Genomic DNA, 26406 nt, shown 5'->3' with positions numbered 1-26406 from the left:
CCATTTAGTAACAAGTATCATGACCTTGATACAGTGATCTTACACTAAAGAGATTGGTGTGGGGGATAAATGCCTCAGCATCTAATTCATTTTTTAATAAACTTCCTTTGTAACAGTTATTTGCCTCAGAAAAATATTTTTCCATTTGTAGATGTTTGGATGCCTTAGGGTGTCAATGTCACTGTTCCATTTCATCAATGTTGCAGGTGGATATTTACTGGAAATTTCAAGTTGTTTGTATCATGAAGGCTCTTGGTGCAGATAAATAATGATAATACGAAAAAAAAAAAAAAGAATTACTCAAGGTTCCACAACAGTTCATTGGAAAGGCTTGAAGTAGAACTCGGGTTGCCTGACCATTATTTCGGTCTGTTACATTTTCCTCTACAGACTGCTTTCAGCACGTCATAGAGAATTCTGCTTAAAAATCAAATTAAAAAAAAAGTGATCCAACATTTTAAACCTATTTTTTCAAGTATCAGAATGTATGTGTACTTTCTAAGGTCCTTACCAAGGGTCCATTTTATTTCTTTTTTTTTTTTTAATTTTACTTTATTCTTTGCTTTGTTTCATGTCTATTCAATTTTATTTATTCCATGTTTTCTTTTTGTTTTGTTTTTGTTTTAGTTGTGTCTGGTAAGTTGAAATTTTATTGGCCATCTTCTAGTCATCGTATCACTGTGACGGGAACTTCTCCTCCCCTTCCCATCCATCCCCTTCCATGTCCTTCAACCAGTCAGCTCCCATCTTTTACTTGTTATTGACAAGACACATCGCACAGAATAAATTCTGCATGAAGTATGGGTAACTTAATGGCAAGGAGAAAGGTAATGGGTTGCTAACTTTCTGTCTTTTTACATGATGTAACGAGTCATATCCTATTGTCTTCCTTCTTCAGTGACTGTGTAAGTTGAACTTCAAAGTGTTCTATTGAAAAAGTCATTTTTGTTTTAAAGGTCTTAAAAATAGAAGTTGTTCTTTCCTTAAGTGGATTATTATTTCAGCATCTTTTACAGTGTATTCAGCACATACCACACATATGTGACCCAAGATGTGAAAGCAAACTGAAGTAAAAAAAAAAAAAAAAAAAAAGACAGTGAAAACACTTCCAGTATAGCGGACACTGAATGGAATTGAATAAAGTTTCACTTAACCCTGTTCTAATTCTTCTGACATTGAAGCTAATAGAGTTTGTATTATTTACGTTAATGGCAATAGGTTTAGAATAATACACATAGGCATAATACGCATATATATTTATAATAATATACATACAAAATACATGTTCAGAATAATATCTAGAGAAACATCTGCCTATTTAAATTTTACAAATTCTACCGTGGTTACCTGAAAGACTGAATTTCTCCTCGTTTTTTTGTATTCCTGAACGGTCATGTTCAGGTACTAGAACCGCAAGCATTCAGCTATTTCTTCGGTGGTCAGAACCATTTTAATCTCGTTATAGCTGTACCCATTCTCAACTTCAACAAAATCTGAAACCTTATAAATCCTGTGCACTAGCACAGAATTTCAAAACCCTCAATTCCATTTTGTGTGGCATTGTGTCACAGACTAGTACAGAATCAGCCAAGCCCTAAATACAACGATATGCTAAATTTATTCTTGTTATTGGAATTCAACAGCATAACAAAGGCGCTTCACCCTCATCTCCATTTTCCCCACCATACCTTACAGTCCTGTGGCACACCCCAACAGTTTTTTACCTTCCATTCTAAATTATACATGCTGTCACGTCAAAGTCTTCCCACATCTTCCAAGATACTGATTGAATGTTTCAGAGCTAAATGTTTTGAAGTCTGGTAATTACTGTAGGTGAATCTCACTGATACTTTGCGTAGTTTCTTGTCAAAGGAAATTCTAGGAAAGGTAGCATTTGCATCGAAATTTGAACAATAATATGTTGTACTTTAAAAATCCCTCCCAAAGCAGGAGGGTCATGGGAAGAGTATAATATGAACTCTATAATAGAGAACAGAGCCACAAGGCATGAGGAACAGGCAATTGAAAGTATTGGCCCACAGGAACACTGAAAGCAATTTTTTTTTTTTGTAAATGGCTTTTGAGTGTTACTGAATTTGTTTTAGGTAAAGCCACAATTGCTTGATGTTTATAAAACACATTGAGTGAAATCTTTAAATTCTATGAATCACACTTTTTAAAGGAAAAGCTTGTGAATAGAGAGATGTTTGAAAGGAAGAAAAAACCAAACATTTGTCTTGAAATTTAAATCAGATGCAAAACATCCCCTTTATTCTCAACCCAAAGAAGAGGGAGAACATAATTAGTTTGGGACAGATGATCAGAAGGAATTGGAAATGAATAAGTAAATGGACTTTTATTTAATGCACTTTTTTTCAAGAAGTAAGGGTTAACAGCCTATAAAACAAGCTGGCTTCTTTTTTTTTTTTTTTTTTTTTCTTTTTTTTTCCACCTGTTCTAGCCCCATCAAGGTATCCAATGCTGTCATATATGCTGATATTTTTTAAAAAGTAACTGACATGATTTTTTGACATTTTCTTTACTACTGGATGAAGGGGTTGTTGAAGCCTGTATAAATCAAACAGTTTGGACAATGCTGGCAGTTGTTATAATGTTAGGCTGAGCAGATGTTTCAAATTTACCTTCATTTGCATATATATTTTGTTTGAACATGCCCTTGCCTGTGTAAATGAGGAAGACATTTAGCTCTGCTGTTCCATTAAATTAATTCCTCTTCAGTAATTGAACTGAAGATTTTAAATGGTTATAATTTGTTCAGTAATATATCTGGGGCTTCTGACTTTAAATTTTTTTGAGATCCTGACTACATCAGAAGTCTCTTATATAAGCAATTAAGGGCTTTTTTCCTCTCTTCAGCTTTCATAAATCAAAGATGATGACTTTTGTGCATGTAAGCCTGAATTCATAGTTACTCGACAGTGTTTATTGCAGCCCTTGGCAAAGTGTGGCCTGTGGGCCAGTTGTCCCTCATAGTTCTCCAGTCTGGCTTGTAGATGGATTCCTTCTTTACAAACAGAATTGTGACAGATTTGTCTGTATTGGTGACTGTTGCTCTGCAAGTTGTCTCGCTAAGTTGGTGAGACTTACTCCCTTGTATAAGTGACCAGTAATAAAAGCACGTGATGCACAGTCAGAGTTGTTGTAATTGGGAGGTCCAGCAACAGAACAGATGTTCTGAGGGATGCTGAAGCTGTGGCTGCTAGAGGCTGATGTGTCTTTGTGCTGCCACTCCTTGTTAAAGAAACTATTCTGGTTTACACCGTTTAAAGTCAGTAGGCAAACTGTGCTTTCAGATAGGCTGATAATAGTGTAATTTAATTTTTTCCCGGTGTTTTCCTTTCAGAGCCTCCACAGTTTGTTGTAAAGCCTCGAGATCAGGTAGCTGCACTGGGGAGAACGGTGACTTTCCAGTGTGAAGCGACTGGAAACCCTCAGCCAGCCATCTTTTGGCGGAGAGAGGGAAGTCAGGTAAAACAGCCTTTGTATCCCTTCTTCCTGGCACTTCCTCAAAGAAATGATATCACAAGAGAAAAACACTTTAATTATTGTTTTGAAGATGTGCAAAATAGGTCTAGAGATTGAAGATGCTGGATATCTCTCCTCTGCTTCTAAGTCACACGTGTGCTTGGTGATGTCAGCCTTACTTGAAAGGATATCCGTGTTCTGCTCAATCTCCCATTTTCTCTATGAATGTGAAAATAAATCTGTGAAATAACGAGAAACGTTCTGTTTCACTACCATGAAAATATTTTTCACCTAACAGGACTAATGCTGAAGTTATTTGAACAGCCAAACAATGCCAGATTTTCCGAAAGTTTGCCTTGGTGTTTATGGTGCAGCTATTAGTTGGCCACGTGTTTGCATGTGTCTGGCAGCCTAAATCATTCGCTGTATTGATCCGAAGCAGTGCGTGGGTAGGACTCTAGTCTGGAGCTAAGGAGATCTGCTTTGCCACTGTCAGTTGTCTGACAGGTCCTACCTGAATAGGTCACTTTTTCTCCCAGCTTCTTTATTTGAATGGAATGGAAACATATTTTCAGCTTCTTTGTAAAAGATCTTGAAAGCCAGCGGGTGAAACACAATATAGCACAGGAAGAGAATCACACTTTTCTTTCAGAGTCATCTTTTGAAGGAGGGATGTGACACAAAGTATTCTTTATTGGAAGGAAAGAAGGAATATGGGATTCTGGTTTTCCTGTGAATGAAGGAATGAATGGTGCAGTAGCATATGACGGGGTTCTTTGTGTTACAAAACAATAGGCCAGAGAAATTGAGAACGCTTAGATTGGCTTCCTTACTCCATTTACAAGATTTCTGTCTAAATATCTAAGTACAACTAGACTGCTAACCAAATTTAGATGATAATCTTCAATGGTATAAGTATCCCAGTATATTATGTTTGTATTTTTGTATGACCTGGGGTTTTTTTGGCGGGGGGGGAGGATTTCTTTCTGTTTCCCCCCCTCCCTCCCCCAAAGTGTTGCCTAGTATGTGATATTTCTGGCTGATTTTTGACTCTGCTGAGTGATGACCATTTGTGATGAATGAGGGAACTGGAGGAGAAGGTGGTCAGTGAATGGGGTTTGCTAATACTGAAGCAGAGGGTGTTGCATCCCATTCCTTTGGATGATTTTTGAAAATGTAGTTAGGCAAAAAGGGAGATAAAAAATAGCCTCTGTGACCTTAAAGTGTTCTCATTCTCAAATTCTTCAGGCAGAGCTAGAAATTAGGAATTGGTATTTCATGTAAGGGACTGCTATTATTTTGATTGCAGTTCTGATTTTTGACGAATGTTGGTAAATACTATGTACTTCATACCAATACTGTCTAAGTAGAGGCTGGCATAGGATTTAATTCTGTATTATAAGACTCTTTATAGAACAAGCCCACTATAATTAGAGGGCCCTAAACAGCATCTCTTTTTAAAAAGTTCCTCCATTCTTAGGAAGGCAAAAGTTAAAATACAAATCACAGTGAACTGACATCTGCATTTACATGAAATAAATAGAATGCTGTGGAGTAAATTCTAAAAAAGGATATTAAAGCAAGTTACTTAGGTTCACCACTGTTGCTTGCACCATTGTGTTATCTGTACGTATCACTTCTTCGCTAGTGCCTGTTGAACTTTCTGTAAAGCCCAGCATTGACAACAGAGGGTATCAGAGCAATCCCACAGGATTTACACAATTATATGTGCCCATCTGCACCTTTTTGTCACAAAAAATCCTGTAAAAGCTATCCACATTGTGGTATAAACACGCTTAAGGTATGACGAGCAGAATGTTTTATGTATAATGTGAAAAAATTAATTTCTTTAGATATTTTAAAGTTTGGATTATTGATGCTTGAATTTATTTAACCCTTGTTTCCCACTTTCTTTCCTATACATCTTGTAGAATCTGCTTTTCTCATACCAGCCCCCTCAGTCATCCAGCCGATTTTCAGTTTCCCAGACAGGAGACCTCACTATCACCAATGTCCAGAGATCTGATGTTGGATACTATATTTGCCAGACATTAAATGTAGCAGGAAGTATCATAACAAAAGCCTACTTGGAAGTCACTGATGGTAATGATACCTTTATTTTGTCATACCCAAGTTTTTTATTTTTATTTAAAGACAGCAGTGGGGTGATAGGACACTATTGAAATCTGCTTTGAATGAATGCAGGTTGTATGTGTCTTTGACTATATAAATCCTTTTTTTGTCCAGGTCTGTCAGGGGGTTAAAATTTTGGATACTGTTTATATTGCCATTTTGTATTTAGTACATATATTGAGTTCATGAATTTTTGTCAGATCTTTTATTTATCTGGCTCTTTTTTAGCTTCCCCAACTAGATTTAGTTTACTTTCAAATTCCTTCCTGCCTAGCTCTTTATTCCTATTATTGTGTGTCCGTTTGCTTAGCATCACCCTTTACCTGTTTTTCCCCTACTTCTTAATATTTCAGTATAGTAAAGAAAAAAACGACCTCTATGGAAGTTGGTGGAATAACATACAAATGAGTAGTATTATATATTCCTTTTTAGGAACAGTTGGGAAAAAAATAGATTAAAAAGCTACAGGGAGCATGACTGCAAGCAGTAATATATGCTGATATATTACCCACAGCCAGGCTGGATGGGGCTTTGAGCAACCTGGTCCGGTGGAAGGTGTCCCTGCCCATGCCAGGGGGTTGCAACCAGGTGATCTTTAAGGTCTCTGCCAACCTAAACCCCTCTGTGATTCGAAGTGCAGTCTGTGGAGAGACTTTGAGGGGAGGAAAGCTGATGCCTGAGAAGAGTTCCCATAAACTAGGCCTTTGCCCTATAGAAAACATAGAAGTAGCACAGTACTAGAAACATGCAGTGAACCTTGAGAATAAAATTGTGTATTTGCACCCACTGGACTGGGATTCTTTGGAAGAATAGGACTGCATGCTTTCTGGTTTCTCACAAGTGGTAAGCCACATTTCTTCATCCACTTGTATGCAGTTTTCACTGGAGAGAAGGCCATGGCAAGGTGAGAAATAAGTTTAAAATAGAAAATTAAGGTGTTTTCTGTTAATGACTTATGCCATCTGAACTTGGAAAAATCAAATTAATTTAAATATATTTCCTATACTGTGACTGTATGCTCTGGATTGATCTGATGGGTAATTGTTTTGTTTAATAACTTGGGACAATATTTTTTTTGGTACTCTTATAAAAGTGAAGACAGGATATGCAGAATGATACCCTGGTATTCCTAAAGGTAATAGAAGTTGCCATCAACTTAAGTGAAACTTAAATTAGCCATGGATTTCAGTGGCATTAGATTTCTCCTGTACAGCACAGATCAGTCAGCCTCTTAACACTGACAACTGCAAAGTTACTTACAAACTTATCAAAGTCAAATACGAACTAAAGTGAGCTTGTTCTGACTGTCTCGGCACAGGAGGATACCAATGGCCTCACAGTGCATTGCAGCAGGTTGGGACAAGAAGTAAAGGATAAATTATGCAGTTGAAAACAGAGAGTGTCATTTGAACATGCAAATGAAATTACGGGAGTTGGAATTTAACCAATAAAAGCAGTACTAACACCCCGTCTGTTGTTACAAAAAGTAATTTAGAAATATCTGATGTTCACAAGTTATTGGAACTTCAGGTTTATTTTTCAGCTACCAAACCAGTTTTTAAGTTATATGAGGCCCCTGTGACACTGCTGAACAGATTTATGTCATTTGAAGTTGTGGCTATTTTCTGGCCATCAGCCCTGTCATGTTGGATGGTACAGGTAGAAGAGGTCACACAAATACAGTAAGATAGCTTTTACCTCTTTTTTTGATTATCCATTAAAATGAATTAAAAAAAAAACAAACAACTTATGCAGACAGTCATTCTTTTTTCTGTGAATACCTTTTCTGCTTTATACCTTTCTGTGCAGCGTTTAAATAACCCATCAATAACATTTAATTTTCATTGTGTGAAAGAGGCATTAAAATTGATGCAAATGCATTGTGGGATTCTCTTTGTGACTTTAAAGTCATATTGACAGATTAAGTCATCATAGAACTAAAAGTCAGAAACTACTGGGAAAATATTTCTTAGCTGAAAATTTTTAATATGGTACTATTGATTAGCTTTGAATTTACTTTACCCTACTGCTAGGCATCTCCTAATTAGGAAACAGCACCAAGATGAGTTGATGGTACACAATAAAATTTTTTTAAGTACATATTTGCCAGGTTATCCCCTGCCTGCCTACCTCCTTTTTTTCCTCTGTCTTTGAATGCTGAAAGTATGAAATTCTGTTATACCAGCCTGGTGCATGGTAGAAGATGAACAAGGTGAAACCTGCGTCTTGATTAAGAATTTGGGAAGTCCTTTCTCATTCCATTATCACTTTATAAAGACATTGGAATTAGAAAATGGCTAGCAGATACCGCTATGTAATGCTTCTTTACTTTCTGAAAGTACTGTGTTGTGTATCATTTTAAAATTCTGTAGCTGTACATCATTATAATGCACCCTACCCTGAATAATGTATGCCTCCAACTTTAATTACTTGTTTAATTATCTTTAGTTTGTTTCAAAGCCTGAAGCAACTGCTGTTGCTTAGGCGATCGGAAAATTGCTTCCAGTTGCTGAAATCTCTTCCCTGTTGTTTCTTCTGGCAGTGATTGCAGACCGGCCTCCCCCTGTCATTCGGCAGGGTCCTGTGAATCAGACTGTAGCTGTAGATGGTACTTTAGTACTGAACTGTGTGGCCACAGGCACTTTAATGCCCACCATCCTCTGGAAGAAGGATGGGATCCTCGTTTCCACCCAGGACTCTCGCATCAAGCAGCTGGAGACAGGAGCATTACAGATCCGATATGCCAAGGTAGCTTGAGCTGGCAAAAGGGTTTTCTTGTGTGTTTCACTTTGTTTTTTCACCTCTGGGCACGTTTGATGTTGTAAAGCCTACATTTAGAATTAATTAAATGTTAAATAAATGGTTTAAGATATTCGGTACTTCATGCTCTCAGATAGTTCATTCTTTATGCTTAACACCTTGGCTTATTCTGCCTAGGGCACATTATTTCAGATTTCATAAGGAAAAATGCTTTTAAAAGGTATTAATTAAGGGTATTGTTTCATACTTAGAATACGAAGGGGAAAGCAAAACTTGCATTGCAGTAAGACGAAGTCTTAAATTATTAAAGCTTTAGCACTAATAGATTAAAATTATCTAATGATTTCAAATGTTTATAAAGAAAATCTTTGTTTAGCATACTGCAGTAATATAACCATGCACCCAGCTTTTGCAAAACAGTTTTTAAAGTTTAAACATATTCATTCAAAGTGTAAACAGAGCTTAAAATGGCTAACCACCTGTGAAATACCTGGCTTCCTTAGGGAACTATGGCAAGTACCTGGTCAGTACTGCTGGTCATGCCTTGCATGCTATAAAACGTTTTAAACTGTTGTTAAGTGTTGGCATACTGGCTATTCTCTGCTATCTTTTCTGTGGTTCGGAATGTAGTAATTTATATTTATTTTTTTAAATTAGGTTGAATACCCCACTTTACTATGTTCCCTAGGGTTGCCCTGTTACCAATTACAAGTTACACTGGCTTAGAGTTGGAACCTCTGATTTTTGAGCAGTTGTGTTCCGTGCATTTGCTGAGGCTGGGACCTTAGGAGGATAGCATTTGCGGGGGGGGGGGGTTGAAGGGAACCCTTTTGAAATGTGATTAAGTCACATATAGATAAATAATCCAACATTCAAAACTGGATGAGAATAGCAAGCATATGGAGATTCTTTTTTGGATCTGATGTAGAGAGAAATTTATTCTAACACAGGGAATCCTATATGTAGAAGGCCCCATGCAATATTTAAGCTTTGTTTTAAGGATGACACGCTCTCCGGTGCTGCAGTCCAGAGAACTCCCCAGGCGTTATTGTAGGCAGAAGGTTGACAGTTGCATGGGGTCTTGTCATCGAAATTCCTTCTCTGTTTATTAGGACCTCTGCAGGGTGAGAAATAAATGCTACAAGAACTGGCCTTCAGTTTGTTCATAGCAGAATAGGTAACATTAAATTAGAATCTGTGGCCTTTCCAGTCCTTGAATGAATGCTCAGAAATAAATATCCATTTTCAGTTTGCAGAACACAAAATCGTAACTTCTAATGGAAGATCTTTCTGGTTCAAAGTTTTTGCAGCCTGATATGTTTATCCATATTCATGGGGGAACACGGAGAACTGTAATTACTTTTCTAACCCACTGAGTGGCCTGATTGTTTCAAATATTTATTCTTCTCTTTCCCCACTCAGCTGGGCGACACTGGTCGGTACACCTGCATTGCTTCAACCCCAAGTGGCGAAGCTACATGGAGTGCATACATAGAGGTCCAAGGTAAATCAATTAGGGTTTCCTTACATGGAGAAAATACATGAAGGAAAATCAGAAATTGAAATGCAGAAGTTATCTGGCTCTCCTAAATGGCCAGTGCGGATGTGAGCAGCATTCAGCGTACAGCTGCTTCCTGTCTGTACTCAGCATTTCTCTCTCCTTTGTTAGAGTTTGGAGTCCCAGTGCAGCCACCAAGACCCACTGACCCAAACTTGATTCCTAGTGCTCCATCAAAACCCGAGGTTACAGATGTCAGCAGAAATACGGTCACATTGTCATGGCAACCTAATTTGAATTCAGGTGCAACACCAACCTCTTACATAATTGAGGCTTTCAGGTATATAAGTCTCGTGTGATCTCGCTGTACTTATGCTTATGCAATGTTGTTAAAGATGCACGTGCTAACCTGCTGTTGTGTGTGTTTTACCCTTAGCCATGCATCCGGTAGCAGCTGGCAAACTGTGGCTGAAAATGTGAAAACAGAGAGTTTTGCGGTTAAAGGGCTAAAACCTAATGCGATTTATCTCTTCCTTGTGAGGGCGGCTAATGCATATGGACTAAGTGACCCAAGCCAAATATCTGATCCAGTGAAAACTCAAGGTAAGCTTTTGATAACTGAACATTTTAGGTATCCACAGTGGCTGTCACAAGTCGATTGAGCAATCCAGATGCAGAAATCCCAGTAGCTTCTGACTCTCTGCCTATTCTGGCTATAATACATACTAGATGGTAAAATATAGTGTTTAAACTTGCATTTCTGTATAACATAGACTCTGAAAGCTGCTTAGACAGCATATTGTGTTGCCTAAGGGAACCCTAGTATCTCTTACCCAGAAATTGTTCCATCTTGCAGAATAGCTCATTAGCAACAAATGTAATCTCTGATTTTTTTTAAGTTATCATGCAATTCCTCAAATTCCATGGAAATGTTGTTACTATGTCCAGTGAATCAAATGAGGCATAAGACTGAGAGAGCGAAACAGCACATAATCTAAGTTGGTTTCTTCTGCATTGGGAGAGGAATTTAAAATTTAAGGAATTGGGTGTTGTGAGCTACTAAAGAAGAGGTTTTGGCAATATATCAGAAGTATTTCAATAGCATAACTATTGAAAGTAAAATACTAGGGAAGAGAGACAATGCATACAGATAACCAAGCGGAAGAAGAGGCTGGGTGGCAGTGGATGAAGGAGTCATCCACTGGCTCCAGCTATGACAAAGTGGACTATGGACTGAATCTGGCTACGCAAAATTTAAAACAACTTTTGTGTTCACTGTAGAAAACAAATGACACTTCTGATGGTGTACAGGAAATAATGCATTGCAACTTTGCAGCCTGCGTTTTTCAGTAGAAATATTTAAGAAGAAAAAAACTGCAGATTTTTTTTTTAAGTAAAACTGATGGAGGTAATTATTTTTTCCCCCCATGCTTTTCCTACTTGCTGGGGAAATTGACCCACTGGCTTGTTAAGAGTGCCTGTGTTGTGTGTTGATTTGTTTGTTTGCATAAGTACATGTTCGTTTTTGCAGGGAAGTTCCTTAAAGGAAACAAAGCATTTTCCCTTGGTGACTTTTCATTTTTTCTGAAGTTGGTCTGAAAGCAAGTCTTTCTCGTCACCCCTGGGGAGTGAACGGTTTCACATTGCTGTCCTTTGTTACTATGCATCTCTCCTGATGGGTGACCATTTCGGTGGATATATATAGACAGCAGAGTCATGGTCACCGGGAAAACAGGGATTGCACAGGTTCCGAAGTCTGTTACCAAGGGGAGATTTAGTAACCTGTCAGTTATCTCTGTATTCCTGGGAACAAGGCAACACACGTTATTTTGTAGGCAGGCTGCAGTGTTCTGCATGAGTCTGGTTTTCATGCAGTAGTTTCATTCCTGGAGATGAGGATGAGATGAGGTCTGAATGTCCCAAATGAACTGATCACTGACCTGACTGTGACACAGTGAATGAGGCAGTGTTCTGTCCACTCAGCAGACCGGAATGGTTTATAATGAATGGCATGGAAAAGCTTTATATAAATCATATAAAGACCTGAGAACCGTACAAAGCCTGAGTGAAAATACCAACTGATAGGTAAAGTGTTCATCAATAGTAAGAAATATAATCTCGTGTCAAGTTCTTTAAAGCAGTTCCATTTTTCTTCCAATACCATTGCAGTTTTGTGTAAATGGTGGTCTAGCTAAGTCCAAAAATTTCCCAGCTCACTTTTTGTCTAGAGAGTGGTATAGACATGTCGTAAATCCATGTCCAGACCAGGAACCTGACCTACCTTCATCATTACCTTACTAACATTAACAACGACATGCTTAGGTGGTCTCACTGACAGTCCCTGTCTCGGAAGCTTGGAGCTGAAACAAGAAGACACGTGTATTGTCCTATAGTACAGACATGCAAATGGATGAGCCTATTGATAGTTTGATTCATATTATTGATTACTCATCTTTTATGACTAGCAAAGACAGAGCTAATTATTCTACTCACTTTCCTGTTACAGTCTAAGAGCGTGACGTTTAGGCAACTCTCCAAACAGAAGCTTCTATCTTAAATGCTTTCAAACTTTGGAGGGAGGGAAATACTCTAATAGATGAACTGTTTGGCAGAATATACTACATCTGGCTACGGAAGTGATTCAGTGGAGGGTTTTTTGGTTTCATCGTTTTATTGTTATCAGTGTTCCTTGCTAACAATCCAAATTTGTCACCCACTGACCTCACACTACCCTCAGTTTGCTTCTTTAACTTTCAAGAAATCCCAACTTCTTTTAAATATGTTGAGGAAACTGTATGGTAAAAGTTCAAAGTGTCGTAAGTTTTGTATTCCCAAATGGGAACTGTATTTCTGGAAAGAAGCTTGTCCTCATGCCTTGTCATAATGCAGTCTTGCAATGTTTTTTTTATTGTTTAGAGAAGACCAAAAGCTGGGAAACCGAGAATATTACCACCATGCAAAAAGCATGCTTTACAACTGTTGCACTTGCATTTAATAAGTGTCTTCTATATCAGCATCAACTGTGCTGTCCAAACCTTAGCTTTCAAGATAGTCTACACAACTACAGTGACTTGCTGTAGTAGTTGTAATTGTACATAAATATATATGCAATTTATCTGTACTCTCTCTTTGGCAATTCTTGTAAACAGACAGGTATTGAAATTTCCAAGGTCTTCAGACAACAGAATCCTGGAAGATTTCCTCATATTGCTTTGTCACCAGAGGAGGTCAGGCAGCAAAGTAGTAGGCTGGAGCAAAGTTAATGTAATGCATTGCTTTGTACCTGGAATTATTAATTAAAAAAAAAAAAATAATAATAATCACTGTTAGTACTTTTCATTAATTTCCCAGTCTGTGATTTTTAGTCCTAGTCAGCATGGTATATGTTTAAAATGAAGCGATCAAGGAGAGATACATGAAATCAATACAGAAGCTATGTTAATCTGCTGTCCGTATATTTTAGACACCTTATTAGTGATTGCTCTATAAATTTTATGTCTGACAGTCATTCCATTTCAGTTAACTATGCTTTTCAAAGGCTCTGCATGGAGAAAATATGTGTTTCCATTGTATCATTGTGTATCTTGAGAGGAATTTGTCCCTTCATGTGTATGAACAATTATTTTAGCTATAAGATGGACCAAATGTCAGAAGAGGCAGACAGCAGTCAGCTGTGCTCTGCCTTCTCTTTACAGAAGTTATTTGCCAGCAGAGAAGATGCAGCCACGTGACTCATTTTTCATTTCTTCATTTTTTACATTTATTTTGTAATTAAAAACAGTAAGTTTGCCCATGAATTTATCTGAAGATAGAGCTTCTGCTTTTGCCACTTTTTATAGGTTTCCTGGTCTCTTGGAATTTGCAATGGGTAATAGGACATTTCCCTCTCCCTTCAGAAAAGAATAAAGAGATGCTGCTGTAGTCGTTTACCAAAGACATCCCTGAGTGTGGTTTTTCTTTTTATGTGGCATTTCCCTCCTGTTTCTCTCTGTCAAAGAAAGTGTGGTGCATTGATTTGGTGCTACCTAAGCGCTAGTGATTTGCTCTGGAAAATACTTAATGTAGGTTTTTTTCTTACATAATTGGGAAGTGCTTAGGGTAAACTTCATTGGTGATAGCATGATATACTTTATGATATATTCATTTGTATTTACATATACTTATTTTTGCAATCATGTATACTTGTGAGAAAGGAATCTTGAATTATTACAGATGTTCCACCAACAAGTCAAGGTGTGGATCACAAGCAGGTCCAGAGAGAACTAGGTGATGTGGTACTACATCTGCACAACCCTACTATCCTTTCTTCCTCCTCAATTGAAGTTCATTGGACTGTAAGTATAAATCTGTGTCGGGGAGGTGGTTATATATGCTGCTGAACTGTACCAGTTGTGGTGGAGTCACACTTTAAGAGTCTGTGTAGTTTCTATGCTTGCAGATGTTTTTCTCTGGCGTAACTGCTACTTGGTCTTTGCTTTCCTACTTCGTTAAATGTTGTCCCATTGTTACCATTTTATGTCTCCGTAGAGAGTGCTGTTTACAATATGGTGAGAGTTTCAGAGTCCTCCTCTGGAAGCTGAAGGACTGATCAAAGCCTTCTTAAATCCTATCATCTGAAGCTTTCGCACTGCGTTCAGTAGGAAGCGTATCAGTCCCCTAATGAGATAGCATGGGCACTTCCCTGTCTGTCAGTCACCAGCGGAGAGAAATACTGCATAATTCCGTTTGAAAGTGTTACCTCCACCCTATATACATACTGAGAAACACACCCAAACCCGTATAGCCTCATCTGAACCTGTGCTTTCCCAGGATGCTATGAGAATGCACAGTACAGGGAGAAGAGACGGAAAGAGCAGGCGGTTTTCAGATGTTGCGTTGAGGTTGCTCTGGCAGGAGGAAGCGGGAAGCTGAGCGCGTGGAGGATATAGCAGAGGAAAGGAGGGAGGGGGGTACAACACTGCGGGAGTCCTGAAGCAAAGGGAATGGGAACATACGTGAAAAAGATTCAAGCAGGCTTACAAGGCTGAGGCCTCTGTGAGAGAAAGGATTAGGAATGTTTGCTGTGGGAGAGAGTTGGCAATCAAGAGGTAGGAATGAAGAGAAAGAACATGTGAAACTACAAGTACCAAGCAGTCAGATAAGAAAATGTAATTCGAAGAAGAGCAGTTTTAAATAGAATGCAGAATGAAGAGAAGAAGGGGGATAATTATACCAGGTGCAGGAATACAACCAAAGGGAATGAGCTTTGAGGTCTTTTTAGGACTTCCATCTGAACATGTCAATATGTTGGCAGGGACAGTGTAGGGAAGCACAGGGTGTAACCCCTGCCATGCCATGCCAGAACATTTTGAACAGGAACAAAAGGCATTTTGACTCTGTAGAAGAGCCATAGCCCAGTGGAGTCCTGGTCCATGACCAGATCTCCTTGGTGCTGCAAGAGTACAAATAGTATCTGCTGTGTTGCACGGTAATTACACTGTCACCTGCAGCACGGCCACCTGCAGCAGGCAATCTCCTGTTTAAACTAATAATGTTAAAACATCTTTGTAGTGCCTAGCACGATTTTGTTTGACCTTTAGTTACAGAACAACCTTTTCCAGACAGGCAGTTTTTGTCAGTCTCTGGGGTGGCCTGTGGCTTCTCTGCAATTTCAAAAATAAGCATTACCTCAGTTTCAGTTAACACACTCATTCTTTATGTGATTATTAAAAATGAAACATGTTGCTTTCTGGAGTAAAATTGCAAGCAAACAGTTTTACTGTATCACTGTGTGAGATTTTTGAAAATAGGGAAAATTTGATGCACTTTTTAAAATGTTGTTGTTGTTACGGGATTTTCTTATTCATCAGAAATTGAAACCAGCCATTAAAAAATAAGTGACTGATCATTGAGAGATCAGTTCCATTAGATAGCTTTCTGTTTCAGCTACAGCTGACCATGGAATCCCACCCTGGTTCACATTAAGATTTCTTTTTCCATACATGTGATATGCAATCACCTCGGTCTAAAAAGCATTCAGGGCCAGCGAGGATCATTTTGATCTGCTTTTCCGAGCCTTGGCTGCGTCACCATACTGTGCTTTATGAGCCTTCTCAGAGCCCCCTCAGAACAGCCCTTTGCCTCCAGCAGAGGCGGCTCCCGCTGCGTGGGTGGACATGGAGGAAGAGCCGGGACAGATCTGCCCTCTGACAGCCCAGCCTCGGCACAGCGATGGAGACGGTGCCAGCTGGCTGCCCTTCCCGTTCCCTTTCTCCAGAAGGAAGCAGGCAGGAAGCGCTGCTCATTTCATGGATATTGGGAGGCTTCCACACCTCGGGAGAGTTGGCAGGCTCTCTCTTTGAGCTCCGTATTCATCACCCTGACTTGTGGAGCCGTAGAGCCCCTGCCCGTGCCCTCCCCCCCCCCCCCCCCCCCCCCCGTGCCTGCCCTGCCAGGCAGATGCGGGTGGGCACAAGCCTGCCCTGTGCTGAGCTCCATGGCCCTGCAGATGCAAAGGCTGTTCATTTCACGGAGCTGGGGCATATTATACAATTCCGTTATCCCCCTTTAATGCCTTCATAAATCCACAGAAACCGGCACGGTTCTACCGGCTTCAAACAGATTAATGCACTAGTGACTCACGCCTGTAATTTGCAAGCCACCTTTATCTGCCTTGGCAGTGTTGTTGCTCTGAATAAAATGAGCGGGTGGATGGTCTGAGGGCCATGCACAGTGTCACAGGCATCATTCCTGGGTCGTGTTTGTTAAAGGATGCGTTGTGTGTTCTGCTGTCTTGCCAGGTTGACCAACAATCCCAGTATATTCAAGGCTATAAGATTCTGTACCGACCTACCCCGGCATCCTACGGAGAGTCAGAGTGGTTAATCTTTGAAGTGAGGACTCCAACCAAAAACAGCGTTATCATTCCAGAGCTGAAGAAAGGTGTAAACTACGAAATCAAGGCCCGTCCTTTTTTTAATGAGTTTCAAGGAGCAGATAGTGAAGTGAAATTTGCAAAGACCCTGGAAGAAGGCAAGTAGGAGCCAGATTGTCTTCATCTTTCCTTTTTGAAGTAGTAGTCTGGCCTGCTTTCCTCTGATATGTTCATTATTTGATTTTGTTTGATGTGCATGCTGTTTGAGAACAGCAATCTGCGGCAGCAGAGGCTGTGTCGGACTGATCATTAGGTGAATTGTTTGGTGACACAGAAGTAAATATTCAGAACCATGTGAGAGAGACGGAGAGAGAGGGATGTGCAAAAATCTCCTCCGACACACAATGGGAAATGTGCTTTTTATCTTCACTTCAGTGTGCACTCCTCCCTGCTGAGTTCATGATCTGGTCACAAGTGACTTCTGTCAGATTCAAGCACTTGCTAATCACTATCTTGAGTAGATAGCAGACACCACAGAAATCATCAAAGAGCTATAGCAGAGGGAATGGAAGGCACAGTTTTCAAAGGCTTTTATATCTGGATCAATCAGGAAGACAAAGTGAAAAGATGAATGAGGGCAGCAGAGATAGTGGACTAAATTATGTATTTCCATCTCATACATGTGCTAAAAAGAGAAGATTCGTGAAGCTCTTCCTTTTGTTGCTGCTCAGGCATAATGAGTATGCAAGATGGGCAGTGCCTCTGAATAGGGATTTTGGTGCCTCTGTTGGGATGTGCAGCCTTTCCCCTCCCCAGCAGAAATGCCGGGTAGCTCTGCTTTATTGCTGCTGGGTGTGCTTAACTGCACCATCCTAAGCATCAGCTAAGCATCCAGTCTTTAGAAAGGCTATTTAAAATGCAGAACATAAATTATTAGTATAAATCTGTTAATACAGATTTAAATTAATATTAATTATTGTTTAACGTTATTAAAGTTATTTTAATATTGAATTATTATTATTATAAATCCATATTTTAGTAAGTTTTGTGTTAATCGTAATGTACACACTAGAGGAACCGAGATTTAGCAGTCTATTGGAGTCAACTGATAGACTTTATTTTTCAAAACTGTCTATCCTGGGTGAGATGATTTCAGACCAGTGAGTAAGTCAGTGCTCAGGACCGTGACATTCAGGTACTGGGTATCTGATTTTGGGGAGGTGGTGACAAGTGTGACTTACTGTCCTGTGGCAGAACTCGGGGATCTCGATGCAGGTTCCCATCAGTTTCCTTCTGTCTTACTTTCTCTTGTGGGCAAGAACTGTTCTCAATGAAGGGTGAGGTGTAAGAGAAAGCCTTTGTGTAGGCCAGAAACCATCTTCCTCTTCAAAAACCTCGCTTCTGCGCGCGAATTTCACCGTTCCTTCTTTCTTTCCAACCGAACAGCTCCTAGTGCTCCACCTCAAAGTGTTTCAGTAACTAAGAACGAAGGGAATGGGACAGCGATTGTGGTCACCTGGCAGCCGCCCCCCGAGGACAACCAGAACGGGAAGGTTCAGGAGTATAAGGTACCGCTGGCGCTGGGGGTCCCCTGGCAGGGGGCATGGGCCAGGTAGTGACGGGTTGTTCGTGGGTGCTTGGCGCCATCTGCTGGTTGGCCAGGACAAACCAGAGAGAAAAATCACTGATTCAAGCTCCGTATTCAGGAATTCTGTCTGGATGGGGCAAGGCAATTAAAGCGGGCTCCATAAATCAAAGCAAAGGGTCAGCACTCTTAATTAAAACAACTACCTGCTTGCCTTCATTATACCTCGAGAAATGCGCACACAAGTAGAGAAGGAACCATACCTGTTTGAGAACCATTTTGTGACTCAAAAGACATTGGCTGAGGTAGTAAATATAAACAGGCTTAATGAGTTGAAAAGCTCAGGGATAATAATTAACAGTGTTAAGATCTGAGTAAATTATGCGTAACTGTGTAGTTAAAACAAATGGGAAACTCTCAAGTAAAGAATGTACTTGTATAATAATAAATGTATTTAATGTATAGAAATTTTTCCTTTCACACAAACACTGCCTCATTACGCTCTTTAATTTTTAACAAATTGTAAGCACCTTAAAAATATTTATTATTTGGAGTTAATTCAGCAACATACACTATATTTTCAGTTCACGCTGTTTTGAGATAATTTACATAGCAAAGTAACTGAAGCAAGCTGCAGATGTTTTAAATGTCTGGTTGTGGATATCAAGTAAGCTTTATAGCCACAGAGAGGCAGGATCTTTGGTTTTAGTCTCCTGCAAATGCACATTATTGAGAAATTATTTCAAATGAGAATGTCTTGGCTATTTTTCAGGTTAAAACTCTGTGCTATAGGCATATATTCCTAGCCATCAAAACTCATTCAGCTTTTTTTATCTCGGTAGAAATGGGAAAGGGAAAAGATTGCTAAGCTTCATGGTCAATTTAGAATAATAAAATGCCTTTCAGAACCTGGTCAACTGTTAAAGAAAATCGGTTTATGGCTTAGTTTCAGATATATAATGTAAACGGGGAAAAAAAAATACTTGCAAAGTTATTTTATTTAAAGACAGATCTTGAGCTGAAGAGAAGGAATTATTTCCATCAAGAAACTGCATCAAAGAAATGTTAAGGTTGTAAGGACAAAACAATAAAAGTCAGGAAACTCACCTTTCCCAGTGGCTCTAATACCTAACATACCTCCTGGCGTTCAGAGGTAAAAGGCTATCAGGTGTAGGAGCAAGCCTCTTGTAGTGCTTGTGTAGCAGTAGATGGCATACTGGCACCTTTCACATCTACATTTATTGTGTGGATGCCATCCTTTGTGCTTTCTACCATGCGCAGAGTGTTATTTCAGTTGCTATATGTAATTAGAGTTTTTGTCTAAATGCTAAATAAATACAGAACTAATAACAAGAGAAAAAAAAAAAATAGGAGTCCGGCAAAATTTTCTCTTTTTCCTTTCCTCTTTATTTTCCTATCTCCTCTTTTCTCCTAGAAAAAAGGTATGCATATGTGGGGGAATTCTTTGTTTCCTCAGCAACTCTGATCTAAGGCAAGAGTGTACCTACTTTCATTAAAGGATAAAACAAATAGGCAGGGGGATACCATCTTAACTGAAGAAATGACAGTTGCACACACAAAAGGCCAGAAAATTCAAATCACAGCAGAAATCATTCCCTCCTTTCCTAGCACATGAAGTTAGAAATTCTCATTATACTAATTCTTTCTTCACTTATGTGTCTATTATAATGTGAATTCCTCCTTCCTTCATTACATTTTTAAAGTTATTTTTCACTTGCCTGTTTAGGTGTGCAATTAAATATAGCAGGCAAGCACGGAACAACCTGATGTTTAACCTGACATTCTTGTTTTGTGAATTTTTCCATGTGTTTGAGCACCCAAGAACAAATGAATTATGAATTTATTATTTATTAATTAGTAGTGAGCAGTTACAAGTACATAATAAATTGGTTTTGTTGTTTGCACACCCAACATTGTACGAGGTGGCAGTAACAATTTCTGTGAAAATGACCTAAGTCAAAATGTAGATTTAAATCTTCTGTTCTTAACTTTATGGCGTTCTTATTTACATAAAAGCATATCCATGGACCATGTTTTAGGATTTTAGAGCAATATTACTATTAATACTAATAATTCTACTACTGCTACTGACTGAAACAGTGTCTAGTTTGTATCAGAATATAAAAAGGAGATTCTCTTCTCTTCGTGTGCTCTGACCTGCAGCAGCGGTATATGCTGTTGGGGTTCTATTGCAAAGGAGCTTAAAATACGTTTCAGATCCTCACAGTGTCCCACCAGCCCTTTTTCAATCCCTGGCATCCAGAGAAGGGAAAAGGGTCTTAAAATGTCCTGAAGGTGGAATAGCGTTTGCAGTGTCCAGCAGAAAGGGCTCTACAGGAAGGGCCCTGGCAGCTGTTCTGCACATGAAACTCTGGCCCACTCACCTGGCAATCCCCACAGCGGCAGAATTGCACACGGGATTAAGAGCAGCTGTCTGGGTACTGCATCTTTTAGGAGCTCCATAAGTCAAAAGCAAAATCATCCCTCCTGTGTACAATCAGCACACGTTCAGAAATGCTGCTGTTCTCAGGAAATATTGCTTCTTTACAGATAAGGTACTGAATTTAACTAACTTTCTGGATAAATATTCATTGTAGAGCAATACATTTGTGGGAAAGTAATAAAGAGGAAATCAACATGGCTTCATTAGTTTTTTAGCAGACCTAGATTAGCTGCTGCTTCACCTTTAATAGCAGTTGGGAGTTCAACTATATTCTTAAAAGCATTTGCCACATCAATGGTGCAGGCCTGAGGGGATAAAAATATCTCATCATACTGTTTCTCCCAATCATTTAGTATCATTGATATAATTTATAAAGGGGCGCATTGAGGTCGTTAGACCTGTGTCCTGATCTGAACCAAAAAATGAGACCTGATGCCATGCTGTTGTCTCTTAATATTTTTTTAAAAAATAACATCTGGATTCCAGCATGACATCGATTCTCTTGTGATGTCATGTGATGAAAGACTTGCCCTTGCACTTCAGTGAAGAAAGCCTTTGCTTGACATATGATTCCTGAACAGGAGAATTGCAAATTCATTTAACTGAATGCTCTTACTTTGTTGTTTAGGTGACCAGTTCTTGGCGATGGGGCTTCCCTTGTTTGTTCTGTGTTACTAATTCTTTTAGTTTTATTAGCACTGATGTCACTGGTTGAACTGTAAATGAATTACGAATAACCCATCAAATAATTTTAGTAGTTGGAACTGCTCTTTGGAACAAGAAGTATCTTTTCAGTATTCATAGTGCCTAGGACAGCAATTCGTGACCAGATTAGAGTAGTGGCAAATTCTAAGGTTCTTTATCCAGCAGGAAGGAATGTGTCATCCTTCCTTCTACTTATCCTTCGATGTTGAATTTTGAACATGTATACGTACCGTGCACTTCCTTCCCTGCAGGTTTGGTGTCTTGGCAATGAAAGTCGATACCATATAAACAAGACGGTAGATGGTTCCACCTTTTCTGTAGTCATCCCCTCCCTAGTTCCTGGTATTCGATACAGCGTGGAAGTGGCCGCAAGTACTGGGGCAGGACCTGGAGTGAAAAGCGATCCCCAGTTTATCCAATTAGGTAAGCCTGCTGGTAATCCTACCTATTGGTCTCAATGATTTTTGTTTGTTTGCTTTTTTTCTTTTATGGCACCAGAAATACTTGCGAGACAAGTGAAATAGATAGTGTTACTTGATCTCTAGAATAGCAGGATTTGGCATTTCTGGTTTAAAACTTGCCTTAGAACTGCATTCTAAAGATGGTTTTATAACAACACAGTGTTTTTTAATGTTCCAATTCAGCAATGCTTTTCAGTTATTGATTCTTCAAAGTGAATTTTCACACTTAAGACTGGTGTAATAAAACAAGTAGGGAAGTATGAATCACTAAGTGTTGTCTTACTTTAGTTTAGGGATATAATTTGTCTTGATCAGATTTTATCTTTCTTTATCAAAGCAAAAAACCAAGAGCATGTCAAAGTTAAGCACAGTAAGTATCTGCTGTGTGTGAAAGCTAGTAAACAACCTGAGTACAGGAAAAAGAGGTACACAGATTATTTACGATAATCTTGACCTCCTAACTTCGTTTACACCCAGCATCTCTCTGTCATGAATGCAGATCAGAGGCATTGCTCCTGGATGTATCTGGGAGAAATGCATCTTTGCTGTTGGTTAGTTGAAGATTATTTAAAGTAGCTCTAGGTATAGTCATATGCTGCTTTACCAGTATCCCAGTATCAAAATACCTTATCATTACAGTATATAATTGTGAAAGCAAACTGACATGTTGCTTTGGACTTTATGTCCTGTTTCTCTCTGTATCATTAGTAGATCTTCCTTCTTATCTCACTTTTTATGTTTAAAAATCTATAATTACTGCATGTGAAAACCAGACCGACAAACTGATGTATTCTCTGGAAAATTACGTGTGCATTTCCTTGGCTATTAAAATGAAGATCATCTTTAACTTATTTAACTAAAATAGGCGTATGATTCCCAATTACATTAATAGAGCTTTTATGACAAAATTACACACGGCTTATATGACATTGCATTAATATGTGCAAAAGCCCACAGTTACATGTTGGATTGTTCTTTCCCGCAGCCAGCCACCGTTCACAGCTTCCTACAGCCAGCTTTCCAGTCACAGTTGTTTGTTCTGTATGGCTTAAATTTTGAAAATTTTGAATTAGTGAGGCTTATGAGTGCAAAATAACCTTGATGTTCAGAGCCAAAAACTTTATAACCACTTCCCCCTCACCTTTTCTCTGATGATAAACAAATGCTAAATGAAGGTGAATTTTATAATGGAACTTAAATCACTTGGGGATTTTGATAAGCTTAAAAAGAAACAAATTAGTCTCTGTCCGGGTAAAATTTTTGCCTGCTTCTGGGTTCCTGGCCTTTACTGACACTATGTTAGAAAGCATGAACCAGTCACACACCTCAGAGGGTGTTCAAATGTGCAAGTCTGGCAGAATCTATATTTTTCTTGTGGTTGGGTTTGCTTTCATAGTCTGTATTGCTTACTTCTAATTAGATGGCATGGCCAGATCTACATGTATGGTAGTAAAAATCCCATAATTTAGTTGTTACCTGGCAAAGACCTGGAGGCAGGAGTCTTGTGGACATCCATGCCACTAGAAGCAGCACAAAGACATACCTAGATAGTGCTGCAGCCCTTTCAGCAGCTGGAGGAGGCTGCGGAAAACTAGTACTTAAATTTAAAAGGAGTACCCTTTAGTAGCACAGATCAACCTAAAATCAACAAGGCAGAAGGATGGCTGCAGCTTCCTTAACTCTACCTTGTGATACAAGTTCTCCTGCAGCCCCCGCGAGGAATGGCGTTCCTCGTTCTTAGATGTGCTCCCAGCATGGGTGTGGAGCAGACACTGGAGTTTTTCTGGTAGCTCTTCTGAAGAAAGATAATTAATTTGTTGATGTCATCAGCTGGCGCTTTTCACCAGCAATTAATTACATGGTTATGGAGAGAGGGAAGGGAGGCCAGGGATGGGGGGAAGAAGGCTTGGGAGAGCCCTGCCCTCCTGTACCTGCATTTTTGCCACTGGCAACTTCAGGTTTCTACATTTCTGTCACTGATCCCAACTGTTCCTTCAGGAAATCTTTTTCTGATAGCTGAATTAGTGCAATCCATAGCTTAAAAAAAAAAAATAATAATAATTAACTCATTAGGAATTCCATGTTTGGAAACAGGATATATGATGTTATTTAGATGTTCAGAGGGGTTTGGTTTTGTTTTTGTTTTTCTTAAGAATGTTTCATTAAAATCAAACGTTTCATCTCCTTACAATGTGTTTTTCTTGCAAAAACATGAGGCTGTGGCTGGCTCTGGACCATCCAAAGAGTTTTTCTCCCTCAGTGTAGCCTACTGTCTGGTGCAGCGACCTCACTTTTGAGCCTGGGTGCTCGGCAGGGTGCTGCCGGGGTTGTGGCTGTGAGAAACGCCTGGGCAGTTTCAGCCAGCTGTACAGCAGAAGAAAGCTTCACCTTTGGGAGGCCAGCTTCCAGAACGAGAAGGGAGGACAGGAGACATTGGATTCTCTGAGAGCCGAGGCGTGCAATTGCAGTCCCATGCATCAGCTGAGCTGTGATAAATGACCTTGTGCACACGCTTAACCTGTTACAAAGACAGGTACAAATTGTAAGTTCAAAGCGCTTTCATTTTCCACGTCTCAGCTGACATGAAGCAGCTCACGGAGCTGCAATACCCCAAACTTCCCATGCCATCAGGGACAAGCCAACAATCTACTTCCTTGTTATTCAGAACTCACCTTTCTGTGTTTAAAATCATGAGATCGACTGAAAAATTATGTGTCTTCTTAAAACCCTCCCCTTGCGGCTTTTGAATTTTCCTCTTGGCTTTTGAATGACCTTTTAAAGCTTTCTGTGGAATTCCAAGGACTGGAAAACTATTTGTTTGTTTATTTTAAAAGAAAAGTTGGTATTTTACATGAAGAAAGACTGCATGACTTTGGTGTTAAGAAAAAAAAAATGTATTTCATGAGAGCTAGCCACAGCTCACTATATTATGTTTTTAATACTGTGCTGTCAAGGAAAAATCATCAAATTTTGATAGAACTTCTTTTCTTGTCACGATGCGTAATTTCAGGACGTTGGTTACAAAAATGCTCCATACAGAATGGTGGGAATTATCACCATTTTTAATTTTTTTTTTTTCTGATCTCTCACCTAACTTTTGTACAGTGATGGGATACTAGCTGTGATAGCTTGGCATTATTACCTCTACTTGTTGGCAAATAACTAGTGCAATCGGAACGTATTGCAACATACTCTGTTCAGGGTACCAGCTCTGAGAAGCTGCAGTTAGTGTTACTGTTAAACACGTAATTTGTGTGCATATACAGTGTGCAGCTATTTATTAAGTCTGCACAATTATTTTCAATCTGGAGTGCGTTATCCAACCAGTGGATGTCTCAAGTGTACAAAACAGAAGAAAGTCTCATTGCATTTTTTATTATTCTAATTGCTTCATTTAGGAGAAGTGATTTGTAAACTAGCTAGCATGCCTTCGGGAATATTATTCTGTCAGCCCTTCAAGTACTTCTAGTGTGATAGTTGCAAGGGTTTTTTTGTTGATATTTTTGTCTTGTGGCCTGCAACCGACCTAAAGAAAGTAACCTTTTTTTTTTCCTCACAACAAACCTTTCCAAACCAATTTGGTGCTGTTTCCTCAAACCGTATGTTACAAGATTAAAGTGCAAACCTGATATTTTTCCAGTTTGGGGAATGTATATAACTAGAAAGGAGACAAAACAGCATATTCTTAACCTGGTATAATACTTTACCAAAGATATACTATTGCATCATGCATGTATATTTGAGGAAACACTCAGACATGTCTATATATTCCAGGTGTTTTGCAAGTTTTGAATTTCCAGGATTAGCAAAGTCAACAAAACTTAAATCTTCCTACTTACTCTTTGTAGATTTTCTATACTAAATGAGACAGACATATGGAAAAGTACCGTTCCATAGGTTGTACACCATTCCATAGGGCAAAGTTAAGGTTCTTTGCCCACCTGTGAATTTGAAATTATGTGTCTTTTTTGAAATTTCAGCATTCCAATCTTAATTGTATGTTAATCTTTTATTTAACATTTAACAACTTAAATGTTGGGGTTTACATTATTATTATTTATATGAATATTCAACATTAGAGAATTAGAGGTCCCAGTTCTTCTCAATGTAAACTCTAATTAGTTTTCATTGAAGTTTGAAACTTGGAGCTTCAAGACAGTCAAATCGGGTAGCTTGTGAGCCATAGCCACAGCGACATTATCTGTGATTAAAAAGAAGCTCTTATCTTGGGCTAGAAGAAGAAGGGGTGAGTCACGGTGATAATATGGTGGTTTCAGGGAGCTGTGCGATCAGCCTGCTCCAACAGCTCTGAGGCATTTTTCAAGTACATTAAACGCTGCGGCTGCTGCTCTGGCAGTAAGATGCGCTTTGCTGTAGAATGTTTATGTTCACTTATTATTTTGGCACGTCTCCCTGAAAAGTGCAAGCAGGAACAGGAATGCTGATTATGAGCCATTTATA

General features: G+C 39.1%; 1 protein-coding gene across 10 annotated transcripts in view; it reads left to right on the top strand.

The window, feature by feature from the left end:
• The window catches only part of ROBO1 (roundabout guidance receptor 1), a 742961-nt gene that overhangs the window by 676059 nt on the left and 40496 nt on the right, over positions 1-26406 (top strand). For all 10 annotated transcript variants that reach the window (XM_080374482.1, XM_080374481.1, XM_080374483.1 and 7 more), the window contains 10 exons: positions 3365-3489; positions 5418-5589; positions 8162-8367; positions 9802-9883; positions 10049-10217; positions 10314-10480; positions 14090-14211; positions 16657-16888; positions 18177-18298; positions 21736-21907. In XM_080374482.1, the coding sequence (XP_080230608.1) occupies positions 3365-3489; positions 5418-5589; positions 8162-8367; positions 9802-9883; positions 10049-10217; positions 10314-10480; positions 14090-14211; positions 16657-16888; positions 18177-18298; positions 21736-21907 (1569 nt within the window). The remainder of the gene's footprint in view (positions 1-3364; positions 3490-5417; positions 5590-8161; positions 8368-9801; positions 9884-10048; positions 10218-10313; positions 10481-14089; positions 14212-16656; positions 16889-18176; positions 18299-21735; positions 21908-26406) is intronic.

This window comes from Falco punctatus (genome assembly GCF_963210335.1).
Source record: "Falco punctatus genome assembly, chromosome: 2".
In the NCBI taxonomy this organism is placed as follows: domain Eukaryota; kingdom Metazoa; phylum Chordata; class Aves; order Falconiformes; family Falconidae; genus Falco; species Falco punctatus.
This window is presented reverse-complemented; position numbering and strand designations above follow the sequence as displayed.